Below are 27,922 nucleotides of genomic sequence, written 5' to 3'. Positions count from 1 at the left end.
TTAACAAGTTTCATGTTTTTATTGATACAGTATGAAGATTACTACAGACTCTACCAGTTCCGGAGCATGCAGGAGAAAAAAAAAAAATTTGAATCATTCCCAAAAAAACAAAAAAGAAAAAAAAAAAAACCCCATTTCCCCACACAAACTAAGAAAAATAGAAATAAAAAAAACAAAAAACCTCCATTAAGGAAAAAAGTTGCCCTTTTTGTTTTTTTTAGTTTTTTTTTTTTTACGCCAGCCGAGAAATGCACAAGCGAGAGAAACAGAAAGCCTTTGCTAAAATGTATATATAGATATAACACAACTTATGTACAAAACAAGGAGAGAGAAAAAACTTCACAAAAGGACTAGTTAGTCCAGAGTACATGGCAAGTGACCCTGGAACAGACAACCAGCGGCTGGGAGCAAACCACACACACTGACCCCGGGGGGGAGGAACTTACATGTTTCTTCTCGTTATTGGTTGAACATTAACATGTACCAAAGTTTGGCAACGTTTTGTGTTTTTTTTTCCGGTTTTCTCAAATATATATATATTTATATATATATAATGCAAATGATGTAAACAAGAGGAACATTTCAATCGATCTACATGCAAAACTCCATGTCATGCAAGGACACCAAGCACCTTGATCTCTCGCACTGAAAGAGCCTTATTTGTGCAGCACACGAGTCGAAGGAACAGCAATGGCAGCTCCGTGCGTAACAATATGGTGGAACGAGCACTTAAATGCGTCGGCCAATGGTCGCCAACGGGCCACTTCCAAAGCCAAAGAAGGAAAAACAAAAGAAAATGCCTTGAAACTAGGGTTTGGGGTTTTAGGGGGAATTCATTTTTTTTTTTTTTATTTCTATCTTCCAGCCAATAGTAGCAGAGCAGATATAGGAGAGGTGAGAACGCTCCAGGAAGAGAACTTATTTCTCTACTTTTACATCACACGTATGAAGTAGTAACACAGACACATGGACATGAAGAGCATATGTATATAATTATACACATATATATCATTATTAATGGCTGCCTCCGGTAATTTCTAGCTTAAATGTTATAAATCAACTTGCCTGGAAACAAAAGGGAACCCGCGTTACCAACAAGCAGCCTGCATTTCTAACCTGCTATAAGACACCGCCATGACCAGGTTAAATGCCGGAGAGAGAGAAGGTTTTTCTGTGCGCTTCTTGCAGCCAAATTTACAATAAAAATTAAAAAAAGGGTGAAATGTAGCCTGGTTGCTATGTGGTTGCTATGAACACAGACGAGCGATTGGCAGTAAAGCAAGATACACACACAGTCCCTGCTAACAGAACAGCACATGTATAACATTAACCAATAGTTTTCCTGTGTTAAAATGAATGAGAATCACCGGAAGGCAGTTAAATGATCGCAGCAAAGCGACAATTTGACCCGACGGCGGGATAAAAAGTCGACATTCTCCTGCCTCGTATAAAACCGTGTGACATAAAAGTAAAGGATCGTCGCCGTCATGTCCTGATCGGTGTATGTTCTGCTTGGCACTTGTACTCTAGTTTGGTTCGACTCAAGTATATTAAATTAAAGCCCGCCTAATGACTACATAGAAAGCTATATATATATATTTCTTGTTATAAAAGATGAAGGGAAAAAAAATAAAAATAAATAAAAAACCAACTTCCCTTTTCTTTTCACCACCACACGGAGGCGCTCTTCCCCATCTGGCTGTCCTTCAGACTGTTTAAAGTGCTACACTGAAGTTATTGAGAGAATCAAAAAAAAAAAATTCAATAACACTAAGTTGGCTTCATGAGGCTCATGTTGGAAAATGTGGCTTCACAGAGAAAAATACTTCCATTGAAAATACACAGAGAGCGTTGCTGGACGTCTTGAGCAGATCTTCAGAGATGGAGAAGAAAGCAAGTGTGTTGGGCGCTTCTCAGGTCGGTCACACATCCACCACCATCTTTTTGTGGATATCTAAGCCTCCTACGACCTGTAAGAGAGAAGCACGCCCAATCATTACTGCTACCCTCATCATTACCCTCCCTCTATATTATATATGTAAGAGAGAAGCACGCCCAATCATTACTGCTACCCTCATCATTACCCTCCCTCTATATTATATATGTAAGAGAGAAGCACGCCCAATCATTACTGCTACCCTCATCATTACCCTCCCTCTATATTATATATGTAAGAGAGAAGCACACCCAATCATTACCCTCCCTCTATATTATATATGTAAGAGAGAAGCACGCCCAATCATTACTGCTACCCTCATCATTACCCTCCCTCTATATTAGGGGTCCCCAACCTTTTTCACCCATGAACAACATTCAGATGTAAAAAAAATAAAAAAGGTTGGGAACAATAACCATGAAAAATGTTCCTGGGATGCCAAATAAGGGCTGTGATTGGCCATTTGGTAGCCCCTATGTGCACTGGCAGCCTATAAGAGACTCTGTTTGGCAGGACATCTGGTTTTTATACAAAACTTGCCTCCAAGCCTGAAATTCAAAAATAAGCACCTGCTCTAAAGCCACTGGGAGCAACATCCAAAGGGTTGGGGAGCAATGATCCATCGTGCAGCCCTCGATAGCCAGGGAGGAGAAAACAAGCGCCGCACGATGGATCATCGCCCTGTCGCCGTTTCTGAAGAGGAGCGCAAGCGGAGAATCGGTAAGTCATTTCTTAATAAAGACTTTGTGAATTTTAAGTTAAAAGTGTCTAGGTGTTTTTTTTTTTTTCGTTAAGTACAAATGATTTTTTTTTTTTTTATGTTACTGGTCCTTTAATAAAGAATTTTCTATCTAGATACGCAGTTTTGCGCATTGTTGCCCAGCAAGGCCAATATACAGGCTTTGGCAAACAACGTTTATCTTTATAGCTTCCTGAGCAGAGAGATTCTCTCCCTAGATATATAATCCTATTTCCTATCAATACTAGAAGCGGAGTCTTGTTAGGGTCAGGGCACACGCTCAGATTCTGGAAGATCAGTCGCCCGGCAACAAATCTCCTCTTCTTCAGGGCGACTAATCTCTCCGAACTGCCTTCCCCTCGACTACAATGTAAATCGCTGGCAGGATAGCACTCGGAGCACTTCGTTTTCCGAAGTCGCCCGAAGTTGCCTCACAAGGAAACTTCAGGTGACTTTGGAAACGAAGCACTCTGAATATTCTTAGTTAACATTGTTTCATACCAGATATCTGTGCATGTACGACCACATTTAGCCAGTCGATATCTGGAAAGGGTTCCGGATTTTTATGCCAAAATCAGTAATGTCTTGTGTGGGCATTCTGGTTGGAGCAGCTATAAATGGGAAGCAGGTGACAGGACAAACGATACTTACAGCACAGAATTCTTCAAAAGATATTCTTCCATCTCCATCTTTATCTGCATTGATAATGGTTTTGTCTACTATTTGCTGTAACTGAGTGTCTTTGAGATTGTTTCCCACCATCATCTTCAGTACCTGGAAGAGCTCACCATTGGAGATGTAGCCATCCTTGTCCATGTCATATATACGGAAAGCAACTGGAAGAGAGAAACAGGATAAAAATATTCTGATTTTTCATTTCATTAGTCCTGAGGTTTTGGACACTTGGTGGCTCACGAATAGAAGCACATCCACAGAGCCAAACCAGAGGCTTCCGCTCCTCTTCAGAAAAGGCTACAATCCATCGTGCGGCTCTTGATTTCTCCTCCCTGGCTAACTCCTATAAGGAATGCAGGGAGGAGAAATAGAGCGCGCACAATGGATCACCTTTTCTGAAGAGGAGCACAAGTGGAGATTCGGTACTTTACTGGTCCTTTAATGCGTTGCATCTGTTGCTGCTGATTACTTTAAAGGGGTAATTCACCTTTAAGTTAACTTTTAGTATGTTCTAGAATGACTAATTCTAAGCAACTTTTCTTTTGGTTTTCATTATTTTTTTTTTATATAGTTTTTGAATTATTTGCCTTCTATTTCTTTCCAGCTTTAAAATGGGGGTACACATGTATTGTTATCGGTACTTTTAATTACTCATATTTCTATTCAGTCCCTCTCATTCATATTCCAGTCTCTTTTTCAAATTATTGCATGGTTGCTAGGAAATTTGGACCCTAGCAACCAGATTGCTGAAATTGCAAACTGGAGAGCTACTGAATAAAAAGCTTAACTCAAAAATCAGAAATAATAAAAAAAATGAAAACCAGTTGCAAATTGTCTCGGAATAGCACTCTCTACATTATACTACAAGTTAATTGCCTTGGAAGTGACTGAATTCACACATAAATGCAGTGGAATTTTCCAAAACGGTTTCTGTACTGGTGAATGGCAGGCAAGTTAGGGTGAATGCAATTTAGCAGGTGTTTTCTCTTATGCTGGATTTTACAAGGGGGGGGGGGAAGCAGCGCAGTAGGTAAAAATATTTGCTTCCAAAAAGGCACAATTTATGACAAATCGTGCGTTAATATTTATAATAAAGCCATAGCGAACAGGAACAGCAGCAAATAAACTCCCCTAAAACCAATTAGGAAGTGTCTGTATTGCTAATGGTTTTCTCCCGCTCTGCTGAACTAGACTGCGATTTAGTGCAGGAGGCAAAATGTACGGTGATTCAGACTTGTGCGGGTACTGAGGGTGTGGCCAGAAAATCTGCTTGTAGCTAGGAATGCACTGAATCCACTATTTTGGATTCGGCCGTACCCCTGAATCCTTTGCGAAAGATTCGGCTGAATACTGAACCAAATTTGCATATGCAGATTAGGGTGGGAAGGGAAAAACATTTTTTATTTTATTTCCTTGTTCGGATTCAGTTTGGCCGGGCAGAAGGATTCGGCTGAATCCTGGATTCGGTGCATCCCTACTTGGCCTGACGCGAGTGTGCGACACCGGGGAAGTAATGAATGTTTATGTCTTTGCGAGTATGGCCAGCTGCCATCTTTTATTTCACCCCTTCCCATGGCCGCCCTCTTGTGATTCAGAAGTCTGTTTCAAAACACTGCATATCTGTGAAATTCTATAAAAAAAAATAAAATTGTTCTATAAAAGTCTTTTAAAACACTTACACCTCAGTTTCTGCTCCTTGTCACCTTTGACGCTGAACTGGGACACTCCTTCGATGAACTCTGGGGAGAGAAGAGGGGGGGGAAAGCTGGAGAATTATTTCCTTTCCATGTACAGAAAATTGTTACTAAAACAATAACAATTGTTCTACAATTTATTCTCAAAAAATATATAATATACAAAATATATATATTTGGCCTTGTCAACCAAACACAGTGGCAACCATTGATGTGCACAGACTTCATAAATGAAGAACTGCTCTGCCTTGCCTATAATGGGGAGCTGACCTGACAGTTTGTGTTGGACAAACTGCCTGTCATCCTGCTAAACACCCCATATTTTTATTTCCCACTATTCTACCTTAGTCCCATTTATTTTTTTTTATAGTTTTTGAATGATCTGCCTTCTTCTGACTTTCTAGTTTTAAAAATGGGGGGTCACTGACCCTATGTAAAAAACAAATGCTCTGTAAGGCTACAAATGTATTGTTATTGCTATTTTTTATTCCTCGTTTTTCTAGTCAGGCCTCTCCTATTCATATTCCAGTCTCTTATTCAAATCAGTGCATGGTTGCTAGGGGCATTTGGACCCTAGCAGCCAGATTGATGACATTGCAAACTGGAGAGATGCTGAATAAAAAGCTAAATAACTCAAAAACCACAAATAATGAAAACCAAATAGTTTTAGAATATCACTCTCTACATCATACTAAAAGTTAATTTACAGGTGAACAGCCCCCTTAGGGAAATGACAGGGGCACAGAGTTGGGGCCAAATTCTACGGATTATCCGATCACCCCAACAAGTAACAATGAGTAAATTGCCATTCCAGTTCATCCCTAGTAAAAGCTCTAGCTGCTCCTGTAGGCAAAGATGTGATAAATATGGAGAATATCCATAAAATATTAATGTAACAAATATTCTTTGGGGACATTTCCTGACAATATAGCCAATAATACATAGAGATTAAAGTACAGACGATTTCACTTCTGTAGCAGTTGTTGACCAGACTACAGTAAGTCAGGGCTACATAGGAGTCACCAGTAGAAGCTCTGTTACACATGCTCACTGATTTCCTATGGAGGCATGAATTAAAGTGCACAATATAACAGATCTTCTAAGCCAGTTATAAGTGAATGTCCAGGATAATGAGAAGTTCAGGGTTTTATTACTACAGGTATGGAAGCTGTTATCCAGAATGCTCGGGACCTAGGGTTTTTCGGATAACGGGTCTTTTCGTAATTTGGATATCTTAAGTCTAGTAGAAAATCATGTAAACATTCAATAAACCCAATAGGCTGGTTTATTATTGGGATCAAATACAAGCTACTGTTTTATTATTACAGAGAAAAAAATGATTTTTTTCTGGATTATTTGGATAAAATGGAGTCTACGGGAGACGGCCATTCGGTAATTCAGAGCTTTCTGGATAACGGGTTTTCAGATAACGGATTCCATACCTGTATTATGTTTATCATGTTGACACATGCTGTGGAGCTTTACAGAGATTATACATCATTCTCGTCAATGGAGCTTACAATCCAACATACTCCCACTGCAGTCAATTTTATCAGGAGCAAAGTAACATTCCTGTATGTTTTTGGAGCGTGGGAGGAAACAGAAGTAACCAGGAGAAAACCCACACAGTAAGAACATACACACTCCATGTACACAAGGCTCTGGCCTGAATGTAATTACAGCAAGGTAGCAATTATATTGGCCACAAGTGATAACATGCTTCCCTGAGCAACCAGCATGTATATGGCAATTCCGTTTCAATCCCTTACAGGGATCTTCGTTAGGAGTGTACAAAACTACCGTTCTGTACACTCCTAACGAAGATCCCTGTAAGGGATCGTAACGTTGAGAATCCAATAAACTTTTTTTGATTCACAAATCCTGCGAGCGCATCAATCATATATATATATATATATATATATATATATATATATATATATATATATATATATATATATATATATATATATATATATATATATATATATATATATATATATATATATATATATATATATATATATATATATATACACACACACATATATACATACACATACACATATACATATATACATACACATACATACATATATATAAAATACATACATATATATATATAAAATACATATATATATATATATATATATATATATAAATAATACATATATATATATATATATATATATATATATAAAATACACATATCTATCTATCTATCTATCTAATACATATATAATACACAAAAGCCATGAATATCTTGTAAATTATATCCTTATAAACAGTGAGTTCTGATGTAATTTCTGTCACATGACTCACTGAAACTTTGTGTATTATAATAAATAAAGAACCCCCAGTTGCAAAATATGAGGATATTAGAAGTTACCTCAGAACGTTTCGGAACACTAACTCGGGCCGTCTAGGAAGATGGCCCGAGTTAGACTATTTTATAACCAGCACCCAGGCGGTTGCCTATATCGCGAGTGCACCACTATAGAAAAATATATGTATATATGAGGTCTCTTACCTTTGAAGTCTACTTCTCCATTTCCATCTGTATCAAATATGTCTATTACTCGCTGTACAAGAGGGTTCTGTTGAAGCTCTGGCAAAGACATGAACTCCTCCACACTCAAGGAACCAGAGTTGTCTAAATCCAGTTTCTTGAACCTTTTCCCTAGCCTTTTGATCTCATCCGCATCGACTGTAAGAAAGAGAAAACAATTCATGTTAGCTGCATTCCCCTAATGATCAGGATTGTATATTCTTATTGGATCCCGTAGAACACTGCCAGACAATTTGCATTAGAAATTGTGAGCAATTACCTTTCTTTCTGCCAGCACTAGCCATGACAGTGAAACCTGAGGCTCGCTTAGAACTGTGCTGACTGTAAAACTAAAGCAGTAATGAGCAGCTAATACTTCGTTAATTCCACACAAGCACATGACGTGATTAACGTGGACAAGCTAAGCAGGTTATCGGTCACTTTCTGCAGGCACAGTGGGAAGAAATGTTGGACACAGGCTCCTGGGGCCCTCGGTGCAATTACAATCCAAAAAACAAAAAAGTGTATTCAGTGTATTGAGTAAATTCATTTTAAACACTCTAAAGGAAGCGTTCATCCAAACACATTTATACACCTGGTGGTGGATCAGTTCATTCCTTGTTGTAGTTCATAAAATGCACCAAGTGTGGCTACAGTTTGAACGATATGGAGTTCATTAATAAATACTTGGCAAATTAGCACCCAGGCAGTAACCCATAGCAACTGACCTTTTTCCTGGTAGCTGCAGGTTGAACAAGGCAAACCAAATGTTTGCTTTAATTGTTTAGCCTGCAGCTGCATCAGGAAAAAAAAAAAGCCACAGATTAGTTGCTATGGGTTACTGCCCAGGTGGATATTTGCCCAATGTTTATTAATAAGCCACTTAAAGGAACAGTAACACCAAAAAAAGCCTTGCCTCGGGGGCACCCATTGAAGCACAGGACACACAGTAGATAAACCGATACGTTCTTAAGAATCCCATTGTATACTACAGAGCTTATCTGTTATCTGCTGAATATCCTGTGCCTTTTCTCCTTTTTCAGTTTTGAACGGCTGCCCCCATGGCTACACAGCAGATTCATTAAATAAACAATAGTAGTGATTCTGAAGCAAGCACACCAGTTTTACCAGTGCAGCACTAGACTACATTATAGTGTCACTCCTTTAAAACACAAATTTTTTGGTGTTAGTATTCCTTTAAGGGCAGATTTATTACGTTTCGAATGGTAAATTTGAATTCAAATTTTAGATTTTTATTTTTTGGTGTCAAAATTCACACATTCAAATTTGAATCCACCGATTCGTATGTAAATTTGAATGAGATTTATCACACCTCAACCCTGGAAAGAGTTCTAATTTGAATATTCGGCACCTAAAACCTGCCGAGTTCATGTACGTGTCAATGGCAGAGGTCCGTTGAACCATTTGAAGATGTTTATTGCCTTCCTGACATTCAAATTTTTTTTCAGAGGGAAAACTCGATAAGAATTCAATTCGAATTTTCGGGTGTATTCTAGGGATGCACCGAATCCAGGATTCAGTTCGGGATTCGGCCTTTTTCAGCAGGATTTGGATTTGCCTGAATCCTTGTGCCCGGGCCTAACCGAATTTGCATATGCAAATTAGGGGTGGGGAGGGAAATCTCGTGACTTTTTGTCACAAAACAAGTACTAACGGTTTTCCCTCTTCCCACCCCTAATTTGCATATGGAAATTAGGATTCAGTTCGGTATTTGGACAAATCTGTCACGAAGGATCCGGGGGTTCGGCCGAAATAGTGGATTCGGTGCATCCCTAGTGTATCAGCTGCAGACACATTCTCCCACCAAAGCGTTTAGATGAGACAGTACTTCCACCCCCACAGGAGATATTTAATCACAGTTTGGGAGATTTTCCCATTAAGAGATAGTCACACTGGACAAAAACTACCAATAAGTGGATTTGTAAAAGAAACGTACTTGAAGTTAAGTAAAAATACTATGAGCTTTACAGAACAAAGGAATGTTTTACAGGCTTCAAACAAAATCATGACACAGTGGATTAGAATTAATTCAATAATACATTGATAAGCGGCCTGTAAGCTCCCCTGGGTTAGTCTATGGACAGGCAAGCAATGAGGGCAGCCAAGCAAGAGAGGCAACGGAGACATAGTATTGAATGAAGATGAAATATAATGTAATAGCAGCACAGCACAACAGACAAGCAATAGCTAATGTGAGTTGATCCCCAGTCTGGCCCATAGTCTGTTGCACCCACAGCATCCCAGGCACATGCAGTTTGTGCCACGCCTACCTTCTTTAGCCTTAAAGGAACAGTAACACCAAAAAATGAAAATTTTTTAAGTAATAAAAATATCATGTAGTGTTGTCCTGCACTGGTAAAACTGCTGTGTTTGCTTCAGAAACATTACTATTGTTTATATCAATAAGCTGCTGTGTAGCAATGGGGGCAGCCATTCAAATGAGAAAAGGCTGATTACACAGCAGATAAGCTCTGTAGAACATAATGTTATCTGTTATCCACTATTTAACCTGTGGCATAAAGACTTTTTTCAATTTCTGCCATTGCTACACAGCAGCTTGTTTATAGAAACTATAGTAGTGTTTCTGAAGCAAACACACCAGTTTTACCATTGCAGGGCAACACTACATTATATTTTCATTACTTTAAAACACTCATTTTTTAGTGTTCCCCTTTAAGTCTATGGCATATGGGTGTATTTTCATCCGGCATATTTCAGTTTAAGGGAGAACTAAACCCCCCTCCCCAATAAGAAAAGCCCCTACCAACTACCCTGTCAGGACGGTTTATGAAAAGAGTGGCAGGCAGTCAGTCCGTCCCAGATACAGGTATGGGATCAGTTATCCAGAAAGCTCCGAATTACGGAAAGGCTGTCTCCCATAGACTCCATTTTATCCAAATAATCCAGTTTTTTAAAAATGATTTCCTTTTTCTCTGTAATAATAAAACAGTAGCTTGTACTTGATCCAAACTAAGATATAATTCATTCTTATTGGAAGCAGAATCAGACTATTGGGTTTATTTAATGTTGACATGATGTTGACATAACATACCCTGGTGGTCTAGTTGGCCTGCGGGGATGCACACCGCGTGGTGTTGACTCTTCATAATGCCGGTTTCCTATGACGCGCACTTTTGAATTTTACGCGCCAGGCGTGGTGACGTCTTCACGCTTTGGCACGAGATTTAAACTATAAAAAGGGAATTCAGGCTAGAAGTCTTGCCCGTTGTTAGGTCTAATTCGTTAGTATCTGGGAGTCTGTTTTGACTATTCTGAACTCCACCAATATTGACCCTTGCCTGCCTATTCTTTGAACGCTGCCTGTACCGACCCCGGCCCGATTGACCTTGCTTGAACTCCGCCTGTACCGACCCCAACCTGCGTACACTTTTTACCTACTCCCTGAACTGTTGCCTTCCATCCAAAACCAAAATCTGCTTTGCACCTCTCAAGGTAAGACCTGGCGGCATCTAAATAGCTGAGGGCGCCTCCTGAGGCCAAAGGCAGCTGCTACAGGCAGAAGATTGAGCCGTGACCTAAGCTCTCTAGCTTAGAACCTGAATTGTTCTGAATTTAGGGAGCCGTACGTGACAATTATGTAGTAGACTTAAAGGAAAACTATACCCCCAAAATGAATACTTAAGCAACAGATAGTTTATATCAAATTGAATGACATATTAAAGAATCTTACAAACTGAAATATATATTTACATAAATATTGCCCTTTTACATCTCTTGCCCTTTTACATCTGTGCTGCCTCAGAGATCACCTGACCAGAAATACTACAACTGTAACAGGAAGAAATGTGGAAGCAAAAGGCAGAACTCTGTCTGTTAATTGGCTCATGTGACCTTACATGTGGTTTATGTGTGTGCACAGTGAATCTTACGATCTCAGGGGGCGGCCCTTATTTTTTAAAATGGCAATTTTCTATTTATGATTACCCAATGGCACATACTACTAAAAAAGTATATTATTATGATAATGGTTCATTTACATGAAGCAGGGTTTTACACATGAGCTGTTTTACTCAGTATTTTTTAATAGAGACCTACATTGTTTGGGGGGTATAGTTTTCCTTTAAGGTATGAAGATCCAAATTACAGAAAGATCCATTATCTGGAAAGCCCCAGGTCCAGAACATTCTGGATAATAGGTCACATACCTGTTCTGTCATTTGTTAGAAGCCCATGACTGTCCAGAGTCTAGTCTATGATCCTACACATTAACATGTTTCCTCTCTACTAACAGTATATGGCATTTAGATCTACTGTATCTACTATACAGCAGTGCATGCACATGTAGCGCTGTATAAATAACAAATATACATAATCAGATGTCTCAATATGTAAATAAGCAGCAGATATACAGAGATACAGAACACTGGCTCCCCCTAATGCCACACATTGGTCTCCGGCATGAATCGGGTGCTGCATTATCAACACATTCTTCCTCCTTTGCTTCTTGATTGAAACATTTTATCAAATGTCACGTCCGAAAAAATGATAATGATCTGCCTCGTGGTGATATTTTATCAGCGCTGTCATTTAAAGCATGCACTAAAATAAAATAGAGATAAACTTCTGTAGAAAGTTTATTCCGCCAGCCGGTGTTATAGTATTTTCAGAATAACGGATCTTTCTGTAATTTCGATCTTCATATCTTAACGCTACTAGGAAATCATGTAAACATCAAAAAATATCAATAGGCTGGTTTTGCTTCCAATAAGGATTAATTATATCTTAGTTTGGATCAAGTACAAGGTACTGTTTTATTATTACACTGAAAAAGAAAATAGTTTTTAAAAAATTTGGATTCTTTGGATAAAATGGAGTCTATGGGAGGCCGACTTTCCGTAATTCAGAGCTAGCGGGATAATGTGTTTCAGGATACTGGATCCCATACCTGTACAAAATGTTACGGATATTCAGGGCCTTTATTACAGTATTTAGTCATTTGTATACTCTGCATCCAGGGTTAAAAAGCAGCGTTAAAGGGGAACTCCGGCTTCTAAACCAAAATTTGATAAAGAGACCCACATAACACAGAAACCCCTAAAATACCCATCACAGTTACCCGCTTCTTCAAAAAGTATGAATAAATGCCATTTTCTATGCTGAAATGCAGCTGCTTAACAGTTCTTCTCTTTCTGCATCATTTGAAATTCTAGCAGGGAAGGAGGGACTAAACAAATTGTAACAACTTCTCTGCAGCTTACAGGCAACATGCAGGAACTACATACCCCACACAGGGGCGATCCTGCCCAATTTGCCGCCCGAGGCGGCCTTAGTTTTTGCCGCCCCCCACTCACCTTGAGTGCCTCAACTCGCCTCATTGGCGGAGCGCCCCATACCCCACAATGCATTGCACTGTGATGTTCTGTTCCTGATTGACATCACGTGTGCAGGGAAGTGTGGGGTTTGGAGGATGCAGGCTGAAGACAGATGGCTGTTGATACAAAGTAACAGTAGTCAGCCAGCTCAGCAGGAGAGCAGGGGGCATGGATTAGGGAACTGTTCCAAACCATTAAAAATCATGAAACAATTTTTTTTTTAAATTTTTTTTGATGTTAACTGTTCCTTTAAAACAAATGTACTCCTATAACCTAGAGATGGTACATAAGGAACAGTCAGACACAGTCAACAATGCCTTCACACTGTTAAAAATGGAAAAGCTACTTACAATGCGAGCACATTTCCAGTGGATAGCTTGCTTCATTTCCCTGAAAGAGAAGGAAATGGACATTAAAACCAGTGCTAATGGTAATCATGACTACAATTCAGTTTTATAAAATATTTGAAGCAATTCTATCAGTTGTATACGCAGTGAGAGCCATCTGTAAACTATATTCTTATAAACAGTACTTAGTAATGCAATTACATAATTTATAGGCTATAATTTAGAAATTGCCCCTGACCCACCCTAACCACACCCAAATATGACCAGACAAAATCCAGATCTGTACTCAGTAACATCTGTGTCTCCAAAGATGCCCCAGTAGCTCCCCATCTTCTTCACTGCACATGCTCTGTGCTGCTGTCACTTACTGAGCTTAGAGACCCACTCACAATATACAGTACACATAGAATAGAAATGTCACAATATAAGGCTGATTAGTAATTAATACATGGCAGCACAGAAACCAGTGCAATTAGCATCAGAATTTTATAATCAGACCTGTAGCATCAGCTTATATTGCAGACCAACCTCATTTTCTGATTGATAATTTGTGACAACCCCTAAGCTTAGCTTCTCAACAGCTGCTCAGAGCCCACTGAGCATGTGAGTGTCACAGACACTTTCCAAGATGGTGACCCCCTGTGACAAGTTTGAAGTCCTGGATCATTGCTGCTATTGACAAGCTGAAACTTTAGCCTTGTGCAATAAGTTCTGTATATAAAATATGGCATTTTTAGCCATGTTCATGTTTAGAGTTTAGTTCTCCTTTAAGGTATGAAGATCCAAAATATGGAAATATCAGTTATCTGGAAAACCCCAGAGCATTCTGTATAACAGGTCCCATATCTGTACAACACACAAATCTATGAGATTAGAATGTCTTACTTTTTAAGTGCAAATGATAGGCTAAAAACGTGCAAAACACGTCCTCAGTACATCTGCCTGCACTGCTAAAATGGCTCGTCAGTAAGTTCTGTAGTAAGTATCCCAGAAAGACTAATCACAGAGAGTATTGGCTTCACAGGCCCGTCACTTCTAGTTAACAGACTTAACAGATGTCCACACAGACAGGGCCTCCACTCAGCTGACAAGATGATCTTCTTATGGGAAAGGATTCCCCCAGTGAATATCATGTTGCGACCCGACCAAGGAATTGCACACACACAGCAGCTTCTAAGCATGGACACTGATGTCCCACCTATACGCAGCTTTGGCACGGACACACGGACACCATGCACTGCAATTACTGACTTTATCTTACAGAGCTCCTCTGTAGTGCTGTGCTATCAGTTTTAAAATCTTTTTTTTTTTTCTCTTTTAAATGAAAATTTAGTAAAAAAATAAATAAATAAATGTTGCCTCTGCAAGTCTCAGCAGGATGAGGGAGTTCTTAAAGGAGACGTTAAGTCTGAGATTTTTGGCAAACAACATGTCAGGGTTCCCTCTCTCCATTTTCCAGTATCTGTTTCAGTCTGAGACATTTACAACATGTGTTTTCGGCTGCAGGGAGATTCCCTCTGTATGCTGTAATGCCTCCTATTTAATGCTGCTGAGCTTTATTAAAAATAAATAAATAAGACTTACTATATAATGTCAGGAATGCTTTAGTTACAACATACATAGCAACAAGTCACTTTGCAGACTGTTCTGGCTCTAAGGGCTCTTACTCACTTGCGTTCTGACCTGCGCTCCCCTGCGTTACGTTTTTTGGCGTTCAGCCGCAGGGGAGCGCAGGAATAGACGCATGTCATTATTTCAAATGGGGCTGTACTCACTCAGGCGCGTGTAGGCGCCGAACGCAGGTTCAGACGCAACATGCTGCATTTTTCCTGCGTTCAGCGCCTACACGCGCCTGAGTGAGTACAGCCCCATTTGAAATAATGACATGCGTCTATTCCTGCGCTCCCCTGCAGCTGAACGCCAAAAAACGGAACGCAGGGGAGCGCAGGTCAGAACGCAAGTGAGTAAGAGCCCTAAAGGTAGTAATGTGTCGGCTGGCCTGAAACCAGAGGGGTTTACTCGCAGGTCGGGCGGGTTCGGGCCGGATCTTGCTCAAAATCTTCACGACCTCGCACTTCCGCCCCCTAAATTAATTGACTCGCTCATGGTCCTGCCCCTTTGGTGATGTCACTGCGGGGAGGTGCAGGCGTGGGTTGAGAGAGGGTGGAATAGGGCCTGGTGCAGGTCAAGAATTTCTCGACCCACACACCACTAATACACAGGCCAATAAAAGCTGCAGACAACTCATTGGTCAGTGTAGGGGGACCCTCCGACAGGCTTCCCAGACCAATATCTAATTGGAAAGCAGCCAGATGTCGATCAGACAACTTTAGAATTCCATTCGGATCGAGTTTTTTGATGTGGTCCTCACATCGACCTCCTGCATTCCCCTCAATGTGGGCAATATGGGGCCGATCTGATCGTGGGCCCTAAAGTGCAACAATCTAACCAGCCCCATACTGCCCACTCAAGGACAGCACATTGGTGCAAGATCTGCTTGTTTGGTGAACTCTCCAAACGAGCGGATCTGCACACGTATGGTTTACCTAAAGAACCCAAGCCCCCCAATGAGTAGAGCAAATGATGATACAATAGAATGGAAAACACCTGTTAAGCTTGTGTGTTAGGGGTGGGATCAGGCATTCAGCTGCCATCCAGTTTGTAATGTCAACAATCCGGTTGTAAGAGACCAAATTACCCTAGCAACCATGCATTGATGTGAATAAGAGACTGGAATATGAATAGGAGAGGCCTGAATAGAACGATGAGTAATAAAAAGTAGCAATGACAATACATTTGTAGCCTTAAAGAGCATTTGGTTTTTAGATGGGTCAGTGACCAGTGAAAGCTGGAAAGGGTTAGAAGAAGAAGGCAAATCATTCTAAAACTATTAGAAAAAAAAAAATGAAGACCAACTGAAAGGTTCCTTAGCATTGGAAGTTCATATTAAACATATTAAAGTTAACAAAGGTGAAGCACCTCTTCTATTTTACATCAATAAATGGCAGCTGCCTCAGGAAATTTAAAGGCAAACTCCATAATGAATGTAATTTTCTGCAACGTTTCAATATACTGTGTGTTAATTGAGTGATTACTTTTGATTTATAGGATGCTGCCCTGTATCCACCACGACAAACTGCTCATTACAATATTTATATGATCTCATATGGTTGGAACCTGTGGTGCAATATCTTCCCATTGACTTGCTGGTAAAATCTTCCCATTGACTTGCTGGTAAATAACAATAAATTTGTAGCCTTACAGGGCATTTGGTTTTAGATGGGGTCAGTGACCCTTTTTGAAAGCTGCAAAGTGTCAGTAATAAAGGCAAATAATTCAAAACCTTCAAAAATGTCCATTAACTTCTGAATCTTAGCTTTTTGACAAATTATATTCTAGGTAAATCATTCAAGATGGAATGAGTAAAATCCAATTTACAGGTCTTGAACCCAAACAACTGGCTTTAGCAAAAATAGGTTTCAAAGATGCCTTCATGTCTGCATCTAAGAGAGACCTGAAAGATTGTTTAGCTTCCATGTCCTTCACAAATATTTGCAGTGTCAAGCCATGCCATGCCAGGTTGGCTACAGCAGCAAGGACATTTACAGAAGGGTTACCCCCCCCCCATTGTTAGCAAATTTACATCTTATGGGGTTTTAAGGGTGCATCTATTTGATTAAAGTTCCTTCACAAGATCTGCTCTCACAACAAGTTTGTCCAAAAATATTCTTGCACATAATGCATAAAACATCTTTGGAAAACTAGGAACTAATCAACAACTGAAATGTCCATAGTCTACATAGACACCAAGAAGTCTTACAATACAGGGGGGTTCAGGCCTTCAACGACAAGTGAAGTTTCTTGTACCTCACCATAGGCAGGATTTTACCAGCAAGTCAATGGGAAGACTTTACCAGCAAGTCAATGGGAAGACTTTACCAGCAAGTCAATGGGAAGACTTTACCAGCAAGTCAATGGGAAGGTTTGGCACCAAAGGCTCCAACCATTTAAGATCATTTAAAGATTCCAATCAGCAGTTTGTCGTGGTGGATACAGGGCAGAATCCTACAAATCAAAAGTATTGTAACGTTGCGAAAAATTACAATCACTATGGAGATTGCCTTTAGATTTCCCGAGGCAACTGCCATTTATTGATGTTAAATGGATGTCAACGTGTGGGGGAATCACCAATAGTGTGTATATATATCAAAAATATTCATGTGATCTTCTTATTCCTACTAATAAGACTCAAAGACTCTTAAAGAGGTGCTTCAACTTTATGTTAACTTTAATATGTTATAGAACGGCCAATTCTAAGGAACCTTTCAGTTGGTCTTCATTTTTTTTTTTTTTTCTAATAGTTTTTGAATGATTTGCCTTCTTCTTCTAACCCTTTCCAGCTTTCACTGGTCTCATCTAAAAACCAAATGCTCTGTAAGGCTACAAATGTATTGTTATTGCTACATTTTATTACTCATCGTTCTATTCAGACCCGCTCCTTTTCATATTCCAGTCTCTTATTCAAATTAATGCACGGTTGCTAGGGAAATTAGGACCCTAGGGACCAGATGGCTGAAATTGCAAACTGGAGAGATGCTGAATAAAAAGCAAAATAACTTAAAAAAAAAAAAAAACTAATAAATAAATAAAAACCAACTGCAAATTGTCTCGGAATATCACTCTCTGTCAAATTAAAAGTTAGTTAATTTAAAGGTGAACAACACCGTTAACAGCCCTTGTTAGGGGAAAACACAAAAGGAGAGCTATGGGCGAGATAAGGAAGGAAGTTGCCCTCCATCAGAGACTGGCAGCTTAGGGAACACTAAATTAACAAAATCGTTTTCAGAAGAATTAAGACATAAGGGAAATGTATACACAGCAAAGGACAAGCGAATAAGCCCTTACTGTGTAATATTCTTATGCAGATATTACGATTACGTGTTATGTTTCTGCTAGTTCTGAACAGGCAAGAAACATGCACTTCAAGGCCGTACGAGAACATTTAAAATACAGCTAATCGCTCTGTAAACATGACTTTGTTGATACAGGTGTCTGCTGCAGCAGTAAATCATAAAGAGAAAGGATATATCTGAGAGCAGAGGAGATATGTAGGAGCACTGCTATTTCTAGTCTGATTATGTTCTTTCTTACTGCTCGGTCCTAGAGAAAGGCACGGTGTGGGGATAGCCAGCAGATTTCTTTCAAACGCCCACCTTCCAAAACTGGCTTATTCATACAAATACTGTCAGGCTGATGGCAGCTTTTTCTTTTGTGTAACAGGGAACAAACAAGAGATTTCTAAGGGATACAGGTATGGGACCCGTTATCCAGAACAATTCAAATTACGGAAAGGCCATCTCCTATATACTCCATTATAATCAAATAATCCAAATTTTTTAAAAATGATTTCCTATTTCTCTGTAATAATAAAACAGTACCATGTACTTGATCCCAACTAAGATATAATGAATCCTTATTGGAAGCAAAACCAGCCTGTTGGGGATGTTTTTTCTAGTAGATTTCAGCTACGGAGATTCAAATTATAAAAAGATCTGTTATTTGGAAAATACGAGGCCCAAGCATTCTGGATAACAGGTCCCATACCTGTATATAAATACAGTCCTGTTTGGGCCCTGGATCAACGACCAGATCACAATGTGGTGACCAGTCAGTAGAAGACCACATCAACAAGCCAATACAATCCTCGCTCGATTGCTTATCTAGACCTGTCCAGATCAGGCCACATATAAACAGATAAAATCAACCAGTTATCAGTCTTCAGACTGTCAGAAGGGCCATATACACAAGCCAATAAGCTACAGACTGTCTGAAGGGATGGATTTAGATGCTTTTACTGGACTGCATTTGGTAAACTTTAGTCTAGTGTCACACACGGGATTGCTGCCCCATTATCAGTATGCACCGAGAGGTAGAGTCCTGCAGCGTGTTGAAGTTCCGGGTGCGGGTATAGACGCGGGTCGGCGGTTCTGCGGGTCTTCTCAATACCGATTCACTCCTTTTTACATATATCTCCTTCCGATGATGTCAGTTCCGGTTTACAATGACATCACTTCCTGTTTTACTCTTTTTTCTGATCACGCCTACTTCCGATGATGTCATTTCCGGTTTACGGCAGCACTTCATGATTCTTGATAGTCAGCGGGTCGCGGGACTGGGTTGCGGATAAGGTACTTGCGGGTCAGGTAGCGGGTTCAAGCGGGTAAGAATGCAGGTTGCGGGTCCGGATTGCAGGTACGGGTCGGGTTCCAAAAAATGGACCCATGCAGGACTCGAGAGGCATGGCATCCACCTGTAAGTGCTCAGAAAAGGTGGATTTCTTATGCTTTTTTTTGCAGAGAAAAAAATATGTGTGTGTGAAAATAGCCTTCAAGGAACAGTAACACTAAAAAATTAAAGTACTTAAAGTAATGACAATATGATGTAATGTTGCTATCCACTGGTGAAACTGGTGTATTTGCTATAGAAACACAACCTAAATTTATATAAACAAGCTGCTGTGTAGCCATGGGGGAAGCCATTCAAGCACAGGATACACAGTAGATAACAGATACGTTCGGAGGAAGCCCATGATATTCTACAGAGCTTATAGGTTATCTGCTGTGTATCCTTTTTCACTGTTGAATGTCCTCTTGTTTATTTAAGCTATAGTAGAGTTTCTGAAGCAAACACACCAGTCTTACCAGTTCAGCACAACACTACATCAAATTCTATACCACTATGAGAATTAATAGCATTTTATAAGACCAATGTAGGCACTGCTCTTGCAGCAGAAATCTCCAATTATGGTGAAGTGCGAGTGCCACCTTGAAGGCATGCTTAACATGAAAAAATATGGTTAATGGCCAGCTGAATGCCAGCAGCCAATAATGATAGTCATGAAACAATGGCCACCATTCATGATTCTATTACAAAAGGATTCTCTGTTTCAGCCCTCCAGTAATTCTGCAAAATCACGTAAAGCAAACGGAGCAGTAGGTTTTAGATGGGTGAATGATACATCTGAGACAAAGCAATAAGTATGCAACATAATCCTTTCATTATCATGGGAATACAGGTATGGGACCTGTTGTCCAGAATGTTTGGGACCTGGGGTGTTCCGGATAATGGATCCTTCTATTATTTAGACCACCATGGCGTATATTACCATAGTATACTAAAAAATAATTTATACATAAAAAACCCAATAGGATGGTTCTGAATCGTATTAGAATTATACCTACATCTCGATTACTTGATTATTTATTTCTTGTGGCCACAAGAGGGCAGTGTTTCATTGCCATCTAGGGAGGATATTACCTACTGTAAGCTTATGACTAATGTCAGACAGACATGAAATGCGTAAGGCTTGAGATGATTGTTTAATAAAGATTTTTCTATTTTTTTTATTATTATTTTTTTATATATTTTATTACCTGTGCGACCGTTCTACATTGGTGAGTTTTCTACAAAAGTAGTATGTATGCTTATTTTTGTGTTTGGGATTAGGATATTACCTACTCCCAATGACTACTGCCATGAATACAAAAAATCTATATCCATAACATTGTCTGCGCAGATTCCGCTGAACAGTTGAGAACAAACTTAAAGCAAAGAGATAATTACATTATAAGTTTATTAGATAAAAACACAGATAAATAGTGCATAAAAATGTGTCCACACCTATGGGAAGATTTATCAAGGGACAAAAACTGAAAATTCGAATTCTAATTTTTTATGGCCAAAACGGTCAAATTCAACTAGTGAATTGTAAAAATTAGATTCAAGTTTTTTTTAAAATTTAGTTTTTGAAATTTATCATACTCTGGCCCTTTAAGAAGTCAAATTTGCCACCTAAAACCTGCCAAATTGCTGTTTAAGTCAATGGGAGATGTCCAGGGATCAATTTGGAGTTGTTTGCTGCCTTTCTGACATTTGAGTTTCCTGGTCGATCCTATTCACTCGAGTTTTGAAAAATCTATTTATTTTTTTTAAATAAATTTTGAATGGTTGAACTTCGATTTCATGGGAGTTTTAAAAAAACTCCCATGAATTCAAAATTCGACCTTTGATAAATACGTCCCCTAAGGTAATAATGACACAGTGGGCAAAGGTGACAAAACATACTATTTATCTCAGTAGCTTAGGGGTGGGGGTACAGGTATGGGATCAGTTATCCAATAAACTGTTATCCAGAAAGCTCCGAATTACGTATAGGCGTGTCCCGTATACAGAGTATTTCTTGTACTTGATCCAAACTAAGATATAATTAATCCTTATTGGAAGCAAAACCAGCCTATTGTTTTTATTTAATGTTTACGTGAATTTCTAGTAGATTTAAGGTATGAAAATCCAAATTACGGAAAGATCCTTTATCTGCAAAACCCCAGGTCCCGAGCATTCTGGATAACAGGTCCCATACCTGTATTTTAAAACCGAGACTCCAGTGTTTGCAAACCTCCCCGTCATTGTCAATGTACGTATGGTGTCAGTAACCCCTTACAGTCAATCAATGCCCATTAACATTTATCACCAAGCTCCTCAGTGACAACAAGGACTTCAAGAGACTTTTTGACCCCCTTTGTTTCCTGTAATTTGTACTTCAGTGTCAGTCATACACAAGTGCCCTGTGCCGACACATGAATGGCCTAGGCTTCTGGTCACATTCAGTGCTGTAAATAGACAGAGCAACTGCAGCAAGGCCAGAGGAGTCACAAACTGAAATAGAAAACTTACTTCGCTATCCACTTCACCATTATTCCTAACCAAATCGGAATCATAATTTGCATATGCAAATTAGGGGCAGGGAGGGAAATGATGTGACTTTTTGTCACAAAACAAGGAAGAAAAAAATGTTTTCCCATTCGGTTTAGTATTCGGCCGAACCTTTCACGAAGGATTCGGGGGTTCGGCCGAATCCAAAATAGTGGATTCGGTGCATCCCCCATATTATTTATATATTTTTTTATATATATATATATATATATATATATATATATATATATATATATATATATATATATATATATATATATATATATATATATATATATATATATATATATATATATATATATATATATATATATATATTATATATTATATTTTATTATTATTATTTTTTTTTTTGTAGCAGTATGCACAAAATTTCTCTCTTAAATATAGTGTATAATGTACCCCCTACTGTAATGTATAGAGATATTATGCCACCGTGGAGTTATGTGACCATATAAAACCACGAGTGCTTTTATACAGGTCACATAACTCCGAGGTGACTTCTAATATCTTTATAAATTTCAGTAGGGGGTACATTATGCATTATAATCTACATTTTGTGTGAAATGTTGAGGGGCCAGTGTCCAATTCTGGTCGCAGGTGTCCAAATCAGGTGCGCCGGCATCCAATTTGGGCTCGTCGCCGTTCAATTTGAACCGGGCAGCATCAAATTCGGACGCGCTGCGTCAAATTCAGTGGCCGGGGACCCCCGTTATAAACGGCTTGTTCTGACATCAGAACGCACCGTTAATAAGGATATAATTTACAGTCTGGTCCCATAGGGAAATGACCAGACTGTAGATTATATATTGATAATGGGTTGAGTGCAGAGGACTCTTGTATGTGTCTATATGTATTTTGTGGTCACACCCTCATTGCAGCCCCACCTGTTTTTTAAAATTAGTGGTGAGCACAACTTTCCCTTGTTTGTGCTCAGAGTGCCATCCCACCGGCGATTTAGATTCTAGCCGGCGGAAAGGCATTGCAGGGAGATTAGTCACCCGAAGAAGAGGCGATTTGTCGATGGGTGACTAATCTCCCCGAATCTCCACGTGTGTCTCTGCCCTTAGGGTAACGCAAGGGTTGCTGTAAATGGTAAACAAAGGCCAAGTCAACCATTCAAGACAAATGGACATGTATTACATACTCATTTACACCAAGGGAATGGATACCTGCAGTATAATGGATACTTTACTCTATAAAATGTACAGTATCTCCTTTCACCGTTCTATTTGTTGTTGGGTGGAACTGTAATGTCTTGCTTTCTACCTGAAAGGGAAGCGTGGGCCTTGCGATAGATTCAATTGTCTGACGAACCGAAGCAGGAGTGTATACACGAGGGAGATGTTTTAATCCAGTGATAAATAATGCATTTGTTTTTGTAATGTCATTTCTTATAGGGGCACTGACATTTATTATGCATCACACACAAGGGCCCTTTTAACCCTTTAAAGGAGAACCAAACCCTTTTTATTAAAATCCCCTACACTGCATAGACCCCCTCCTTGCTCCCCCCAGCCTAGGTGTTACCCTGGGTAAATGCCCCTAACTCTTTACTTACCCCTCGTTGCAGATTCAGGGCATTAGATTTCACGAGCGCCTTCTTCTATTCGGTCATCTTCGGGAAGAGAGCGGCGTATCGGCACATGTGCAGTTTGCACAATCTTCTGGTCATGAGCAACTGCACATGTGCTGAAAGCCACGGGAATTGTCCATTCGCCAGAAGACCCGAAGAGAAGAAGATGGCGCCCGTAAACTCCGATGCCCTAAAACTGCAACAAGGGGTAAGTAAAGAGTTAGGGACATTTACCCAGTGTAACACCTAGGCTGGGGGGGAGCAGGGAGGGGGGTCTATGTAGGGTAAGGGATTTTAATAAAAAGGGTTTGGTTCTCCTTTAAGTGATGTCTGACTGAAATATGCCGATGGAGAATTACACCCCCATCTGCCATTGCTCTTAAAGGAGAAGGAAACCCTTTTGGCGCAAAACCCCTCCCCCCCGGCAAATGCCACTAACTTGTTAGTCACCCCTCCATGCAGGTCCTCTTTTGCCGAGTTCACAGGGCGCCATCTTCGTCCGATTGTTCTTCTTCCTGTATTTGGCGGCGCATGCGCAGTAGGAAGCATTTGGATCTACTGCGCATGCGCCGAAAGTCACAAAGTTTCCGAAAAAGAAATCGGAAACTTCGTGAAATTCGGGCGCATTCGCAGTAGATCCAACTGGCAAATGCCTCCTACTGCGCACGCCAAATGCTGATCAGTACAGGAAGAAGAGCGCTCGGACAAAGATGGCACCCGTGAACTCAGTAAGAGAGGACCTGCACGGATGGGTGACTAACAAGTTAGGGGCATTTCCCCAGGGGGGGGGTAAGGGAGGGGTTTTGCGCCAAAAGGGTTTCCTTCTCGTTTAAAGGAGAACTAAAGCTCAACAAAATTGGGTTACAAATAGCACACCGTATGGGGGCTAAAGCTGGCCATAGACGCAAAGATCCGATTGTAGGAATCCTCGTTTTGTACGATTTTCCGGACCGTGTGTGGAGAGTCCCAACATTTTTCGGCCCACGGACATCGGTCGTTTGTTCGATCGGCCAGGTTAAAAGATTTGTCGCCTGACGATATCTCTGAATGTATTGCCAATGGTACGATTTTCAGTGGGAGACTGTCACTAGCTTTTGTCAGACATAACTTTCGTACCATTGCTGTAGGGGAAGAACATCGGTTGATCAGTTCTTGGCAGGTCTCAAGATGGGGAAGTCCGATCATTCGAGGATTCGAATGATCGGATCTTTGCATATATGGCCAGCTTTACAATATATATAGTATAAAATGAATGATACAAGGCTGATTGGGTGGGCCATATTCATATTGCACAGCAGCATTGAAACCAGTGCATTCTGGATCAGCCAGAGCACACTGAGCATGTACCATGTCACTGGCACGCAAAGAGAGGATAGCCAGATTATATAGCATACAGCATTGGCAGCAATATACAGGCATCGGACCCGTTATCCAGAATGCTTGCAACTTGGGGTTTCCCAGATAATGGATATTTTTGTAATTAGGATCTTCATACCTTAAGTCTACTAGAAAATATTTTAAACATTATATAAACCCTATTGGCTCTGCTGCAACAATGAGTAATTATATCTTAGTTTGGATCAAGTAAGCGGATTATTCGGATAAAATGGAGTCTATGGGAGATGGCCATTCCGTAATTCAGAACTTTCTGGATACCGTGTTTCCAGATAACGCATCTGATACCTGTACTCTTGTTGCCTGATGTAGTGCTCACTTGTTTATGTTGTGATTGTTGGGGATTCACATCAGTTGAGTTTACAACCCAAGGTCCTGATCACATTCACTAGAACTGATTTAATCAGGAGTCCGTTAACCTGTCTCAATGATTTAGGGGTGTGGGAGGAAAACCATGCAGACACTGGGAGAATACACAACCTCCTTGTAGGTCACAACTCCACCCAAGAACCCAATGCTGTTGTTCTCCTAAAGTCTCCAGAGAAAGCACCTGCTAAAACATCTCAGTCAAAGCAAGTAATATGGCAACTTCCACTGCCATGTATAAATATAAGTAGGGATGCTAATCCTGGATTCAGTTAGAGATTTGGTCAGAATTCAGCATTTTTCAGCAGGATTTGGATTCGGCTGAATCCTTGTGCCTGGCCAAACTGAAAACGAATTTGCATATGTAAAGCTGGGGCAGGAAGGGAAATTACATGACTTTTCACCACAAAACAAGGAAGTAAAAATGTTTTCCTTTTCCTTCCCTAATTTGCATATACAAATTAGGATTTGGATTAAATTCGGCTGAATCCTTCACAATGGATTCGGCCGAATCCCAAATAGTGAATTTGGTGCATCCCGAAATATAAGGATGCATAAAATTCAATGTTTTGTACAACACAGTGAGTTATCTCCTCATTGGCAACTGCCCAATTATGAGGAATAGCCAAGTCATGTGCCAACATATTCCACATTGCTTTACAATACACGTTAAACAAATATCAAGGAGAAATAATGAAGCATAGTGACTGGGTACAAATCTCTCTCTCTGCAGGCTGAGTGATTTAACTAAGGTCTTGGCAGAATATACTATACTCCTCTACTTAGGATATGAAATAAAGATATACAATGAATACATTGTAATTAAGAAAAGTACAGGGTTAGTCGTTCCCGAAGGGTTGCAGGATGCTGTCAATCAGGAATACATTTATGTAAAGCTTATTTCACCATCAGTTCTTTGCCTCCGGCCTATGCCTACACGTTATTAGGAAATCACTCCATTGAAAACATAGGAAACCCTGATTTAATAGCGGTTTTCACACTATTCGTTGTTCGCGAGTTCAGTGCTATACTACTGTGGAAACAGTAAAAGCAAGAAAAAAATGATACGGCAGTCTTAGATTGAAAGCCTTTAGTGCAAGAGCTTTACTTCAGTTTGACCGTGAATTCCCTGCACTAGTTGTATGTTGCAGACCCTGTGGCTGGATTGTGTGTATATCTCTCTAGGTTATAAGATGTGAATTGCAGACCCTGTGGCTGGATTGTGTGTATATCTCTCTAGGTTATAAAATGTGAATTGCAGACCCTGTGGCTGGATTGTGTGTATATCTCTCTAGGTTATAAAATGTGAATTGCAGACCCTGTGGCTGGATTGTGTGTATATCTCTCTATGTTATAAGATGTGAATTGCAGACCCTGTGGCTGGATTGTGTGTATATCTCTAGGTTATAAAATGTGAATTGCAGACCCTGTGGCTGGATTGTGTGTATATCTCTCTAGGTTATAAAATGTGAATTGCAGACCCCCTGGCTGGATTCTGTGTATATCTCTAGGTTAGAGGCCATGAAGACAAATCCAGAATTGCAGCAGAGGGCGTTATTTTTATTGTCTTGATATTTTAGAAAGCCAAGCAGCCGAGGTGAGGGATCTGCAGAGAAAATAAACATTCTAGTGCCTGTATCCCTCCTCTGTGCTCCCCCCAGCTCCTCCTCTGCACTAGATCCTGCGCCATTAACCCCCTACAGTACAACAAGAGCTTTGCAGCACATTTGCATCTGTCAAAGCCAAGCAAAGCCCCATCCCTGCCTCTTCATCATTGCCAGGGACTCCCCTTCAGTGGGATCTAAGCCATCACTGCAGCAGGTTCATTCCACACAAAGCTTTAGTACATAAGCTCTTGTATACAAGCAGAGATGTGCCCCTCCTGTACTGCTGGAGCACATGGGCGATCACTGGGGGAATTACAGGAGGGCGGACTATCCCTACACACCCGCAGCACGAGCACAAATTGATCAGGCGGCCTATCGAGTGTAGGAGGTTGCGCCAGTGTATCGGTGCGGGAGTGTGAGCAGCAGGGGGCGCTGCAAGGTTACAGACACACCGTGACATGTATGTTTACATATGTGCAACATGGCAGGGCCCCAGAGCCGACACCCACCCCGAGAACGCGGCTCAGGCGCATTGCGGACTTGGAATGGGGGACAAGTACAGGCGCGGCTCTTCTCAGGACTACAGCGGCTTATCCACTAGTTTCCCTGTAATCCGCCATGTACACAAGCGGGTAATAGGCCGCCCACTAGCCTCCCCTCCCCCTCTCTCTTTTCTCACCATGGTGGCGGCTGAGCGGCGCTCGCTTCACTGTCACAGCTGACTGGTCGGCCTCAGGAATCCCCGGCACTCGCCCTGTTCCTCTCGGTGCCTCGGGACAAGGCTCAGGCTGCGCGCAGAGAGCGGTTGTAGACTGACCCGCAGCTTCTAGGAGGGGGAGAACAAGTAACAGCGACAGGGAGAGAAAGAGGCGGAGCTGCACTGACGTACTAGACAGATAGGTGTGGCTTGCGGCTT

The 27,922-nt window shown here is 40.4% G+C and overlaps 1 protein-coding gene across 1 annotated transcript; it reads right to left on the bottom strand.

Moving 5' to 3' along the window:
• ppp3r1.L (protein phosphatase 3 regulatory subunit B, alpha L homeolog) lies at positions 1-27,922 on the bottom strand. Its single transcript, XM_018262808.2, has 6 exons — positions 27,686-27,922; positions 13,294-13,333; positions 7,572-7,748; positions 5,030-5,089; positions 3,327-3,511; positions 1-1,970 (listed from the first exon to the last, which is right to left on the bottom strand). The coding sequence occupies exons 1-6, from the start codon at positions 27,686-27,688 to the stop codon at positions 1,923-1,925; spliced, it is 513 nt and encodes a 170-aa protein (XP_018118297.1). The 5' UTR covers positions 27,689-27,922; the 3' UTR covers positions 1-1,922.

The sequence above is a fragment of the Xenopus laevis genome, chromosome 5L (assembly GCF_017654675.1).
Source record: "Xenopus laevis strain J_2021 chromosome 5L, Xenopus_laevis_v10.1, whole genome shotgun sequence".
Lineage (NCBI taxonomy): Eukaryota > Metazoa > Chordata > Amphibia > Anura > Pipidae > Xenopus > Xenopus laevis.
Note: the sequence above shows the minus strand (reverse complement) of the source record. Positions and strands in the feature narration are given on the sequence as shown.